Raw genomic sequence first — 14547 nt, forward strand, 5'->3', positions numbered from 1 at the left:
AGGGCTTAACCCACTGAGCCACCCAGGCGCCTCCTTTTTTTTTTTTTTAATTAAAAATATATTCATTTATTTATTTTAGACTTGTATAAGTTCTTTATATATTTTGGCTATTAACCCCTTTTCGCTTTTTTTTTTTAAAGGTTTATTTATTTATTTATTTGACAGAGATCTCAAGTAGGCAGAGAGGCAGGCAGAGAGAGAGGAGGAAGCAGGCTCCCTGCTGAGCAGAGAGCCTGACTCGGAACTCAATCCCAGGACCCTGGGATCATGACCTGAGCTGAAGGCAGAGGCTTTAACCTACTGAGCCACCCAGGCGCCACCCCCCACTTTTGGCATCTTAAAAATATCATAGTAGACATGTGAGAATCAAAGAAAAGGATGAAAATTTTATAAGGAAAATATTATTTTCAAGAATAGTATAACTTTTCTCATGTCAAATTTATTTTTTTAAAACATCTTTTTTTTAAGACTTTATTTATTTATTTGACAGAGAGAGAGAGAGAGAGATCACAAGTAGGCAGAGAGGCAGGCAGAGAGAGGGAGAAGCAGGCTCCCTGCTGAGAAGAGAGCCTCATGTGGGGCTTGATCCCAGGGCCCTGGGATCATGACCTGAGCTGAAGGCAGAGGCTTAACCCACTGAGCTACCCAGGCGCCCTCTCCTGTCAAATTTATAATACCTGATAAAATTATTGCCTACGTCCCTTTCATTTGTTTCCAAAAGTGGTATAAATTATCCAGTAGGAGGAGTCGTAGTAAAGGTGATTTTTCTGTACCAAGGATTTGGCACTTAATAAATTAAAGGCGTAACCAGCAATATTTATAGCAATAGTTAAATAAATAACCACTGTTTCTTGTATTGACTTTAGAAGTGTTGTATTATTAGAAAATTTGGATGTCTTAAGTTTGGATTTTATTTATTTGTATTTTTTTAAAAGATTTTATTTATTTATTTATTTATTTATTTGACATTCAGAGATCACAAGTAGGCAGAGAGGCAGGCAGAGAGAGAGGGGAAGCAGGCTCCCCGCTGAGCAGAGAGCCCAGTTCCGGGCTGGATCCCAGGACCCTGGGATCATGACCTGAGCCAAAGGCAGAGGCTTTAACCCACTGAGCCACCCAGGTGCCCCTATTTTAAATATTTTATTTATTTCTTTGACACAGAGAGGGAGTGAGTGAGCACAAGCAGGGAGGGGCTGAGGCAGAGGGAGAAGCCAACTTTCCTCTGAGCAAGGAGCCCAATGTGGTATCTCGATCTCAAGACCCTGGGATCATGACCTGAGCCTTAGCAGATGCTTAACTGACTGAGCCACCCAGGCGCCCCTCCCCTTTATTTATTAGGAAATTTTTCAAACCTACAGAAAATTGGTCTTGATGACTGTGAACCCATCCTGCCCCATCTCTGTCCACTGTCCTTCCCCCAGGCGCATCATTCCTTCTGGACCTAGTTTGCAAAGTGCTTTCTGCTTCCCAGCCATACGGAACAGATACAAATAAGACAAACATGATATGAGACTCCTTCAAATATGTGAAAAGTTTTTGGGAACGCCTGGGTGGCTCAGTTGGTTAAGCAGCTGCCTTTGGCTCAGGTCATGATCCCAGTGTCCTGGGATCGAGTCCCACATCGGGCTCCTTGCTCGGCGGGGAGCCTGCTTCTCCCTCTGTCTCTGCCTGCTATTCTGTCTGCCTGTGCTCGCTCTCGCTCCTTCTCTCTCTCTGACAAATAAATAAAATCTTTAAAATATATATATATATATGTGAAAAGTTTTTATATCCTATGAGTTTTCTCTTTTCTTCTTTTAACATACCTATTTCTTTCTATCTTCATTTATATGACATGGCTTGTTCCCTTCCCCTTCTAATCCCAATCTGCTGTATTCTGTGGGTTTCTTTAAGGAGCCCTGTCCGGAGCTGACTAATTGTAAAAACCAACTTTTATTGAGTACTTAGTGTGTGCCAGATTCTGTTTTTTGGTTCTTTTTTTTAAAATTTTAAAGATTTTTATTTATTTATTTGACAGGCAGAGATCACAAGTAGGCAGAGAGGCAGGGAAGCAGGCTTCCCGCTAAGCAGAGAGCCCAGTGTGGGGCTCGATCCCAGGACCTGGGATCATGACCTGAGCTGAAGGCAGAGGCTTTAACCCACTGAGGCACCCAGGTGCCCCCAGATTCTGTTTTAAGCACTGCGTATATGTGACTTTGATTTAGTCTTTGGCAACTGATGACCTAGGCTATGGCCTTATTTCCCATTTTCAGCTGAGGAAACAGACAGAGGCAAGTAACCTGCTCCCCATCCCAAAGCTGGCAGGTGAAGGCTGACACACAGATGACCTGCGGCCTGTCTCTGGGTCTCCTTTTTTCTGTTGTCCTAACAGCTTTATTTTTATTTATTTATTTTTTAAGAGTTATTTATTTTAGGGCAAGTGGCAGCGGGGGCGGGGGGGAGGTTGGGGGCAGGGAGCAGAGGGATAGGGGAAGTGGACTCCCTGCTGAGCACAGAGGCTGCTATGGGACCTCAGTCTCACAACCCTGAGATCATGACCCCAGCCGAAGACAAGAGTCAGATTTCCAACGAACGGAGCCACCCAGGCATCCCTGGTCTATATTTTCTGCCAACAATACATCATAGTGTCCATTTTCCCAAATGCTTGCCAGTTCAGTATATGAACAAACATGTAGGTTGTTGCCAATCTGGTATTCACATCTCCCTGGTTCTAGGTAGCATTCTATTTATGAGTGATGTCGAAGTATTTTTCATGTATGTTTAAAAATGATTTCTTTCCTGTAGATTTTTTTTTCCTATTTTCTGTTAGATTCTTGGTCATTTTCTTATTCATTTGTAAGAGTTTTGTATATAATTAAGAATATTAGGCCTTTGGTTGCTTATATTTGTTGTAATTTTTTTTAGCTTATAGTTTGGCTTTTGACCTTGTTTCTGTATTTTTACCATGTAGAATTGAAAAAAACTTAAGGTCAAAACTGTCTTTGCTTTTATGACTTCTTGGTTTATACTTACTCAGAAAGATCTTTCCTAGTCTAAAATTTGTACTTTTTGAATTCACTCAAATTAGTTTCTTTTTTTTTAACGCTTTAATTTTCAATCCATCTGGAATTTATTTTGGAGTTAAGAGTGAGGTAATACTGCAACCTTGTTTGTTTGTTGTGTGTGTGTGTCTCCCCACCTCCCACCCCCAGGACTACTTAGTTGTCTGATAACATTGAGTGAGTAATCTTTATACATTGATTTAAAATGCTGCCTGTATCACAAGTTAAATTCCTATATGTATTTAGGATTATTTCTAGACTTTGAGTCTATCTATGTCTAGTATGTCTCTGTATGTGCTAGTGTCAAATTATTTTAATGTGACTTTATGTAGTGTTTTAACATCTGGTAAGACATTATTACATATCCTTTTAAAAATTTTTTATTTATTTTATTTTTTTTTTATTTTTTATTTTTTAATTTATTTGACAGAGATCACAAGTAGGCAGAGAGGCAGGTGGGAGTGGGGAGCAGGCTCCCTGCTCAGCAGAGAGCCCAATGCAGGGTTCGGTCCCAGGACCCTGAGATCACCACCTGAGCCAAAGGCAGAGGCTTAACCCACTGAGCCACCCAGGTGCCCTTTCCTAAGTATTCTTGCACATTTATTTTTCCATAGGTACTTTAGAATCATCTTGGCTAGGAAAAAATCCTGTTAGGATTTTTCTTGGCATTGTGCTAATATTATGAATAAATTTATGCTGTGTGTCATAGTTGTAGCATTGAAACTCTCTATCCAAGAACTGGTTTTAGTTCCGTTTAATTCAAGCCTTGTTGTCCCTCTGTGGACTTCAAAATATTTTCCCATGTTGATCTTGAACATTTATTAAGTGTATTCCTGGGTTTTTGATACTTTTGTGCTTGTCATTTTGGCTTTCATAAACAGGATATATCTTCTGTTCTACTGTAACTAACTCTTACTTATACAGAGAAAAGAGGTGTTTTTTTTAAGATACTGATTTTTGTATGTCGACTTTGTATTTGCCCACTTTATTCAATTCTCTTACTATTTTATTTCATTTTTTAAAAGATTTTATTTTTTTAATTTGTCATACAGAGATCACAAGTAGGCAGAGAGGCATGCAGAGAGAGAGAGGGAAGCAGGCTCCCTGCTGAGCAGAGAGCCCGATGTGGGGCTCCATCCCAGGACCCTAAGATCATGACTTGAGTCGAAGGCAGAGGCTTAACCCACTGAGTCACTCAGGCACCCCAGTTCTCTTACTATTTTAAATGGTTAGGTGGTTTTCTTTTTCTTTTTTTTAAGATTTTATTTATTTGACAGAGATACTGGGAGAGGGAACACAAGCAGGGGAGTGGGAGAGGGAGAAGCAGGCTTCCTGCTGAGCAGGGAGCCCAATGCGGAGCTTGATTCCAGGACCCTGGGATCCTGACCTGAGCTGAAGGCAGACGCTTAGTGACTGAGCCACCCAGGCACCCCTGTTTTCTTGAGTTTTCAAGGACAGTCATATCATCCGGAAATAATGATTTTGTTTTCTCTTCTTATTGGATAATTCCATCAAAACAATGTTAAAAATTGTAGTGATTGTCAACATCTTGGTCACATTCCTCACTTTAATGACAGTGTTTTTAGTATTTTAGCATTGAATATGATAATGACTTTTGGATTGGAATGAGGAGAAATAAATTTTTTTTTTAAGGGTTCAACAACGCATGATTTTTATTCTCTTGCTTCTGAAAGCTTGTATCAAAAATATATATATATTAAACCAAGGAAAATAACCGAAGATTTATGGGCTTCTTGTGCTTTGAAAACGGGAAGGGGAAAAAAAATGGTAGCCACTAATTTGCTCAGACACAGCACGCTTAGTGGTCCTGTATTTTTAAATTTTTAAGAATGGTTTTTAAGTGAAAGGGAAAACATCCACTGCCACTTTCCAGAATTTAAACAAAGGGCAGTAGACATTCTTTACACCCAAATAAAACTATGGCAGTTCACATGTGACCAAGGTGAATGTAGAATGGAGATGCTCTAAACATGGCTAGGACTCTTAGCAAAACTAACACACTAAAATCATATGATTATATTTTGAAAGAAAATGCACAAAAACCAAATAGAAATTTTGAGATTTTTTTCATTTGAAGATAAATCTTAATGCTATTAAATTCAGAAGTATGCTAATTTAAATACCCAATTCTATTTATCTAAAACACATTGCAAACATACAAATTATCTATTCTCTCCACATGTCAGAGCCCATTCATTTCATGGTTTGGAAATGCAGAGAATAGATTCCCCTTAAACTGCAAGTCAGCAGGTGTTTCTTTACAGTTAACTTTAGCAAAATTCATACAAAATAGTAATTGACAATGATCTTCTTTACTTGTTAACTCACAAGGAAACACCTTCAAAACTGCATTTTGTTAAAGTTTCTGTACTAAAATGTAGAAAAACTGAACTATACAAATATTGAAAAGTTAAAAATTCCTTAATTTTTTATTCCTGGTATCACTACCATAATTTACAGGGCAATATACCTGATGTAATGAAAAGAAAAAGAAAAAGACAAAGCTACAACAGATAAAAGACCTCAGGAATGTACATCTAATTGACACTACATTGCATTAATCAATAGCTGCACTTTTTGCAAACTGTGGCTATGACAGTCCTGAACAAGAAGGGTTTCCTGTTTAAGCTGCAGTAACTTTTCTGACTATGGATCATCGTTCCTTCTGTGGCAGATTTTTACAGTTCCTCTAATGCATTTGGGACAATGGTCTCAAAGTAAGCTGCAGCTTTCCTGACAACTCCTCGCTCTCTCTCCTGCTAAGAACTGTAGCCCTTTTCTTCTGAAAATTTTTTAGAACCTTCTGCTACCATATCCACCACTTCCACCACCAGAGCCATAACCACCACCATAGGGACTGCCCGAGCTTCTTCCACCAAAACTGCCCCCCTTCATGGGTCCATAATTTGATTGCTGTTGTCCACTATAATTTCCAAAATCATTATAGTTACCACCTCCAAAGTTTCCTCCTTAATTATAACCATCATATCCTCCACTACCACCTCCATATCCACCTCCTTGGTTTCCATATCCTGGTCCACCACCACCATAGCCTCCTCTACTACTGTAACCAGGACCACCACCATAGTTGCCACCATCACCTCCAAATCCATTATATCCACCATCACCTCCTCCATAACTACCTCTGCTGCCACCACCACCACCACCGTAGCCTCCTCTTCCACCAAAGTTTCCACCACGGCCAAAGTTACCACCACCTCCAAAGTTCCCTCCATGACCCATGAAGTTGCCAGATCCACCTCCATGACCTCTTTGTGATCCAGCAGACTGCATTTCTTGTTTAGAAAGGGCATTTTTCACTTCTCAATTATGCCCATTAATAGTATTTCTGAACAACAATTTTATCAACTGTATCATGATCATCAAAAGTTACAAAAGCAAATCCTTTCTTTTTTCCACTCTGCCTGTCTTCCATAACTTCTATGGTTTCAATCTTGCCATACTTTTCAAAGTAGTCTCTCAAATTATACTCTTCTGTATCTTCTTTAATACCACCAACAAAAATTTTCTTCACTGTTAGATGGGCACCAGGCTTTATAAAATCCTCTCTAGAAACAGCTTTCTTTGGTTCCACTACATGCCCATCAACCTTGTGTGGTCGGGCACACATTGCTGCATTCACCTCTTCAACACAAGAGTAAGTCACAAAACCAAAACCCCTGGAATGTTTTGTTTGGGGGTCTCTCATCACCACACAATCTGTAAGTGTACCCCATTTTTCAAAATGTTCTCTTAAACGATCATCTGTAGTTTCAAAGCTCAAACCACCAATAAACAGTTTTCTCAACTGCTCTGGTTCCTTTGGATCATGGCCCTCCATTTTGAGACCAGACTCGCCTCTTCCAACTCGAGTTCAATCAGGAGAAATAAATTTTATAGGTTAAGAAGGTATCCATCTATTTTTGTTTTCTTGGTCAGTAGAGCTAAAGGTCTGTCAGTTTTGTTGATATTTTCAAAGAACTCTTGGCACCTGGGTGGCTCAGTCAGTTAAATGTCTGCCTTCAGTTCAGGTCATGATCCCGGGGTCCTGGGATTGAGTCCCGCTTTAGGCTCCCTGCTCAGCAGGGAGTCTGCTTGTCCCTCTCCCTCTGCCCCTCCCCCTGCTCTCTCCTGTGCACTCTCTCTCTCTCAAATAAATGAATAAAACTTAAAAAAAAAAAAAGAAATTTTCTTTTTAGGATTTTATTTACTTATTTGAAAGAGAGAGCACAAGTGGGAGAGGAGCAGGCAGAGGGAGAAGCAGGTTCCCTGCTAAGCAAGGAGTCTGATGAGGGGCTCCATCCCAGGACCCTGGGATCATAATCTGAGCTGAAGGCAGCCACTTAACCAACTGAGCTACCCAGGCGCCCCTAAAAAAAATTTTGTTTTCATCATTTTGTCTCTTATTTTTCTATTTCACTTATCTCTGCTTTAATTTTTATTTCCTTCTTTCTACTTGCATTGGGTTTTCTTTGCTCTTTTTTTTCTAGCTTCTTATTCTTAAGAAGAACAGGTTATTTATTTGAGATCTTTGTCTTTTTCTAATATAGGCATTTACCTAATAAACTAACCCCTCTCCTGCCTCCCCTACCCCAGGCACTGCTTTAACTGTATCATTTAACTTTTGACATATTGTATATTTTTAGTCATTCTGTCTAATTCTGTTGAGTTTTTGTTAATGAATATTGAATTTTATCCAGTATCTTTAGCACCAGTAGAGGTGACCACATGATTTTTATTGTTTTTATTCATTAATAATGACAGTCTCAGTAATTTTCTAATACTGGACCACCCTTTCGTTCTGGACACAAATTCCACCTGATTGTGTTGTATTCTTTTGATGTTCTGATGATGTTTATCCGGTACCTTTTTTAAAAGCTTTTAAAAATTTGAGATAACATTGACAGAACATTACATGTTTCAGGTACACAACATAATGATTTGATATTTGTATACATGATGAAATGACCACATTAAGTATATAGTTAACATCTGTCACCACAGTTACAAACTTTTTTTCTCATGATAAGAACCTTTAAAATCTGTTAGCAACTTCTATTTTTTATTTTTTTAAAGATTTTATTTATTTGACAGAGACACAGCAAGAGAGGAACACAAGCAGGGGGAGTGGGTGAGGGAGAAGAAGGCTCCCTCCCCATTGAGCAGGAATCCCAATGTAGGGCTCAATCCCAGGACCCTGGGATCCCGACCTGAACCAAAGGCAGACACTTCACCAACTGAGCCCCCCCCTCCCCGCGCCCCTGTTGGCAACTTTTAAATATGCAATACAACATACACTGTAGTCACCATGCTGTGCATTACATCCCCACAACATAATGACTTTGTAAGTTTGTACCTTTTGACCCCTTTCAACTCATTTTACTCCTTCCTTCCCAGCAACCACCAGTCTGCTCTCTGTATTTATGAGTTTGCATTGTGTATTGTATGTTTTTTTGTTGTTTGTTTGCTTTGGTCTGTTTTGTTTCTCAGGGGAGGTTTTTTGTTTTTCTCTGACTTATTTCACTTAGCATAATGCCCTCACGGCCCATTCATATTACTGCAAACAGCAAGGTTTCATTCCTTTTTTATAGCTGAATGATATTCTAGTGTGTGTGTGTGTGTGTGTGTGTGTGAGAGAGAGAGAGAGAGAGTGTGTGTGTGTGAGTGTATGTATATGTATATATATACCACATCCTCTTTATCCATTCATCCATTAATGAACACTTAGGTTGCTTCCATGTCTTGACTGTTGTAAATAATACTTCAGGAGCATTGGCATGCAGATATCTTCTCAAGTTAGTGTTTTTGTTTGCTTCAGATAAATTCCCAGCAGTGGAATTATTGAATTATAAGGTAGTTCTATTTTTAATTATCTGAGGATCCTCCTTACTGTATTCCACGGTGGCCTCACCAATTTACATTCCCACCAACACTGCATGAGGGTTCCCTTTTTTCCACATTTGCACCAACACTTGTTATTTCTTAACCTTTTGATTCTAGTCATTGTGAAAGGTATGAGGTGATATCCCATTTTGGATTTGCATTTCCCTGATGAGTGGCTGAGCACCTTTTCATGCACCTGTTGGCCATCTATATGTCTTTGGGAAGATGTCTCTTCAGATACTTTGCCCATTTTTTAATTGGATTGGTTTTTTACTATTGAGTTGTATGAGTTTTTATATATTTTGGATACTAACTGTCAAATTTACAATTCACAGATATTTTTACCTATTCTGTAGATTGCCTTTTCATGTTGTTGATGGTTTTTTCTGCTGTGCAGAAGGTTTTTAGTTTGGTATAGCCCCACTTATTAATTTTTCTTTTCTTTTTTTTTTTTGGATGCCTTTGCTTTTGGTGTCAAAAAAATCATCACCAAGACCAGTGTCTAGGAGCTAACCACTTATATATTTTCCTAGATTTTATGGTTTCAGGTCTTAACATTTAAGTCTTTAATCTTTTTTTTTTTAAGATTTTATTTATTTATTTGACAGACAAAGATCACAAGTAGGCAGAGAGGCAGGCAGAGTGGGGTGTGGGAAAGCAGGCTTCCCACTGAGCAGAGACCCCTGCCCCCAACATGGGGCACGATCCCAGGACCCTGAGAGCATGACCTGAGCTGAAGCAGAGGCTTAACCCCACTGAGCCACCCAGGTGCCCCTAATCTATTTTTTTTTTATTTATTTTTTCTTATATTTTTAGAGAGGGAGAGGAGCCCACGTGGCACTTGATCTCATGATCCTGAGATCATGACCTGGGCCAAAGTCAAAGTTGGATGCTTAACTGACTGATCCACCCATGGGCCCCAAGTCTTTAGTATAGTTTTGTGTATAGTGTAAGATACTGTCTAGTTTTATTCTTTTGTATGTGACAGTCCGGTTTTCCCAACACCATTTATTAAAGATATCCTTTCTTCATTGTATATTCTTGCCTCCTTTGTTGTAAATTAATTGACCACATATGCATGCATTTATTTCTGGGCTCTCTATTCTGTTTTATTGATCTGTGTATCTGCTTTTGTTAATATGATACTATTTTGATTACTATAGCTTGTAATGTAGTTTGAAATTAGGGAGCTTGATGCCTCCAGCTTTGTTCTTCATTCTCAACATTGCTTTGGGTATTTGGGATTTTTGTGCTTCCATACAAATTTTAGGATGTTCTACTTCTGTGAAAAATTGGAATTTTCATAGGAATTGCATTGAATTTTAGATTGTTTTAGATAATATGGCAAGGTCCTGGGATTAAGCCCTGCCTTGGGCTCCCTGCTCAGCACAGAGTTTGCTTCTCCCTCTCCCACCCTCTCGCCCCCGACTCGTGGGGTCTCTCTCTTCCAGATAAATAAAATCTTAAAAAATAAATAAATAAAAGGGCACCTGGGTGGCTCAGTGGTTTAAAGCCTCTGCCTTTGGCTCAGGTCGTGATCCCAGGTTCCTGGGATCAAGCCCTGTGTTGGGCTCTCTGCTCGGCGGGGAGCCTGCTTCCTCCTCTCTCTCTGCCTGCCTCTCTGTCTACTTGCGATCTCTGTCTGTCAAATAAATAAATAAAAATCTTTTTAAAAAGAGGGGGGCGCCTGGGTGGCTCAGTTTGTTGAGCCACTGCCTTCGGCTCAGTTTGGGGTCCCAGAGTCCTGGGATCCCGTTGTCGGGCTCCTGGCTCTGCAGGTGGTCTCGGTCTGCTTCTCCCTCTGACCTCCCCTCTCATGTTCTCTCTTTCTCTCTCTCTCTCTCAAAAAAATAAATAAAATCTTTAAAAAACAAAGTCATGCAAACAAGTGATATTTTTTGACATTTTCTTTTATTATCCTTCGGTAGATTTTATCTGCTTATGCTGTCTTTATAAAAATAGTTGGGAAGTGAGGTGCCTGGGTGGCTGACGTTGAGCGTCTGCCTTCTGCTGGGGTCATGATCCCAGGGTCCAGAGATCCAGCCGGGCATCCGCCTCCCTGCTTGGCGGGAGGCCTGCTTCTCCCTCTCCCACTCCCCCTGCTTGTGTTCCCTTTTTCACTGTCTCTCTGTCAAATAAATAAATAAAATCTTAAAAAAAAAAAAAGTTGGGAAGCTCTCTCTTTTTTTTTTTCATTGAATTAAAACATTTTAATAGCATTGGTGCTGTGATTGATACAGAATTCACTGGTGAAAACTTCTGGGCCTGGTGGTTGTTCGTTTGCATTTTCTCTCTCTGTCACAATTACCTTCTTTTTTTTTTTTTTTTTAAGATTTTATTTATCTATTTGAGATTTTATTTATCTATTTGAGATAGAGCATGAGAGGGGAGAAGGTCAGAGGGAGAAGCAGACTCCCCATGGAGCTGGGAGCCCAATGTGGAACTCCATCCCAGGACTCGGGGATCATGACCTGAGCTGAAGGCAGTTGCTTAACCAACTGAGGCACCCAGGAGTCCACAATTACCTTCTTCCTATGTACATAAATTGAAATTGTATCTCAGTGTAAACATGGTGGGGGCAAATGATTTCACCTTCCTTGGAGGCTTTACCTTTATAAGAAATACTCAGAATGTTTATTAAATAACAAAATAATTTATGCTGTTGTATCTTTTTGAGCACTTAATGATAATCTGCCTTTTTACAAATGTATTTGACATTATGGATGTTCATTTTTACCTGATGAACCTGTAATTAATGTCTGTTTTTTTTATTGTATAGAAATTTACAGCAACAATGTCCACACCAGATAAGAAAGCCTCACAGAAGATTGGTTTCCGATTACGCAACCTTCTCAAGCTTCCCAAAGCACATAAATGGTGCATATATGAATGGTTCTACTCAAATATAGATAAGTACGTATCATGGTTTACGTCGTGGGTGTCACCTGAACCAGAAATTCTCAAACATTATAAGCTGTTTTGTTTTCTGTAGGTCTGTTTTGATTCTTTTTTTCCCCGATTTTTTTTTCTTCATTCTACTTTGAGCCATATCCATTCCTCACAGTTTGCTTTTCTCCTTCTCCTTTCACAGAAGTGGTTATACATTTTTGTGAAAACTCAAATGAAAATATAATCCGTATTATAATTTACAAAGGCCATGGAGTAGAGAGGCTTTAGAACAGAGTTCCCATATTTATAATGAACAAGAAAGGTTTTTCCTTTTATTTTTTTTAAGTTATTTATTTATTTATTTATTTATTTATTTTAGAGCATAAGCGGGGAGAGAGGAAGGGGGAGAGGCAGACTCCCTGCTGAACAGGGAGCCCGATGCAGAGCTTGATCCCAGGACCCCGGATAACCTGAGCTGAAATGAAGAGTCGGATGCTTAACTGACTAAGCCACCCAGGCACCCCTAGACAAGATGTGTTTTATACATCTTGGGATTTTATTTTATTTTTTAAAAGATTTTATTTATTTATTTGACAGAGATCACAAGTAGGCAGAGAGGCAGACAGAGAGAGAGGAGGAAGCAGGCCCCCTGCTGAGCAGAGAGCCTGAAGTGGGGCTCGATCCCAGGACCCTGGGATCATGACCTGAGCCGAAGGCAGTTGCTTGACCCACCGAGCCACCCAGGCGCCCCTCTACATCTTGAGATTTTAAATGCTAGTATGTTGGTAGAGAAGCAGTTACTAATGGTACAAATGATTCAGTAAAATATTTAGAATAGTCTTTCTTTTCTCTTTCTTTTTTTTTCTTTTCTTTTTTCTTTTTTTAAGGATTTTATTCATTTATTTGAGAGCAAGAGAGAGAAAACCAAGACAGGGGAGGGGCAGAGGGAGAGGGAGAAGCAGACTCCCCTTTGAGCAGGGAGCCCAATGCCAGGACCCTGGGATCATGACCTAATCCTGGAGAGGCCTACAGTTTTCTAAAATTGATTTAATCTCAAGGAGGACTCCATGGTGTTGGTATTTGGGAAAAAATAAATTGTAGCTAACATTGTTTGTCCTCACTGGATATAAGGACAGTGCTAGGATATACGAGGATGTACTCATACATGAGATTTAGCAAAAATCAGTGTCTCCTGGAATCTCCAGCACAGTCAGTATTTCTTGAGTAACTTGTATACATTGGTTGTTTCACAGATATAACACTTTTAGTTTTAGCTTTGAATTTGTGCCTATTTTCTTTTTTTTAATTTTCTTTTTTAAATTTATTTATTTGACAGAGAGAGAAAGAGATCACAACGAGGCAGAGCAGCAGGCAGAGAGAGAGGGGGAAGCAGGCTCCCTGCTGAGCAGAGAGCCTGATGTGAGACTTGATCCCAGCACCCTGAGATCATGACCTGAGCCAGAGGCAGAGGCTTAACCCATTGAGCCACCCAGGCGCCCTTTGTGCCTGTTTTGTATATGTTCTGGGCAGAAGTGAAAGATGGCACTTGGTGTTGAGTATAATGCTGAAAATTAGAAAGCATATTTTGAAATTTATGACCCTGAAGTAACTTATCATGTCTTAACCATTAAAATACCATTTCTGTTTTATAGGCCACTGTTTGAAGGTGATAATGACTTCTGTGTGTGTCTGAAGGAATCCTTTCCGAATTTAAAAACAAGAAAGTTAACAAGAGTAGAATGGGGAAAAATCAGGCGCCTTATGGGAAAACCACGGAGGTAAAAATAATATTTTTATTAAAAATGAAATCAGTAATTTAGTTTGTAGTGTAATTACCACATTGATTCTTTTTCATCATCACAAAGACTAGTACTGAGACACTCTTTTTCAGAATAATTATATCTTAAATATATCCTGTTAACCAGCTTTCAGGTAGGTGCTTTTTATACCTATGCATCTTAAATATACAATTCCATTTTTGTTCAAATTACAGGCTTTGTATATAATTTTCTTACATTGTCTATGCCCACTATGTTCCATAAAATATTTTATTTATTTTTTAAAAAGATTTTATTTATTTATTTGACAGAGATCACAAGTCAGCAGAGAGGCAGGCAGAGAGAGAGGGGGAAGCAGGCTCCCTGCTCAGCAGAGAGCCCAATGTGGGGCTCGGTCCTAGGAACCTGAGATAATGACCTGAGCTGAATGCAGAGGCTTAACCCACTGAGCCACCCAGGTGCCCCCAAAAAATACTTTAAGAGGGCACTAGAAAATATAGCTGATCCTTTAACAATGTGTGGGATTAGGGATGCCAACCCTGCAGTCAGAAATCTACATAAAACTTTTGACTCTCCAAAAACCTAACTACTAGTAGTTTGTTATTGACTGGAAGCCTTACTGATAACATAAACAGTTACACATATTTTGTATGTCATGTATATTATATACTGTGTTTTTACAATAAAGTAAGCTAGAGAATAGAACATGGTATTGCGAAGATTGTAAGGAATGGAATATATGTTTACAGTACCGCACTGCATTTGTCAAAAAAAAACCCCATGTATAAGTGGATGTGGGCGGTTACATCCATGTTTTTCAGGAGGTAACAATATTTAATGAGGCTCTCAGGGTATCCCTACATTGTTATTATCCTTTTAAAAACTGTTTATCACTGCAAAAGCCTTCTTACAACTGCGTGTCTTACTTTATATAA

The 14547-nt window shown here is 39.3% G+C and overlaps 1 protein-coding gene and 1 pseudogene across 3 annotated transcripts in view; one reads left to right on the forward strand and one right to left on the reverse strand.

Annotated features, from left to right (window-relative positions):
* LIN9 (lin-9 DREAM MuvB core complex component) overlaps positions 1-14547 on the forward strand; it is a 79078-nt gene that overhangs the window by 22332 nt on the left and 42199 nt on the right. For all 3 annotated transcript variants that reach the window (XM_059412896.1, XM_059412894.1, XM_059412895.1), the window contains 2 exons: positions 11725-11858; positions 13487-13612. In XM_059412896.1, the coding sequence (XP_059268879.1) occupies positions 11725-11858; positions 13487-13612 (260 nt within the window). The remainder of the gene's footprint in view (positions 1-11724; positions 11859-13486; positions 13613-14547) is intronic.
* LOC132026111 (heterogeneous nuclear ribonucleoprotein A3-like) lies at positions 5473-6935 on the reverse strand (annotated as a pseudogene).

Source organism: Mustela nigripes, chromosome 10, assembly GCF_022355385.1.
Source record: "Mustela nigripes isolate SB6536 chromosome 10, MUSNIG.SB6536, whole genome shotgun sequence".
In the NCBI taxonomy this organism is placed as follows: domain Eukaryota; kingdom Metazoa; phylum Chordata; class Mammalia; order Carnivora; family Mustelidae; genus Mustela; species Mustela nigripes.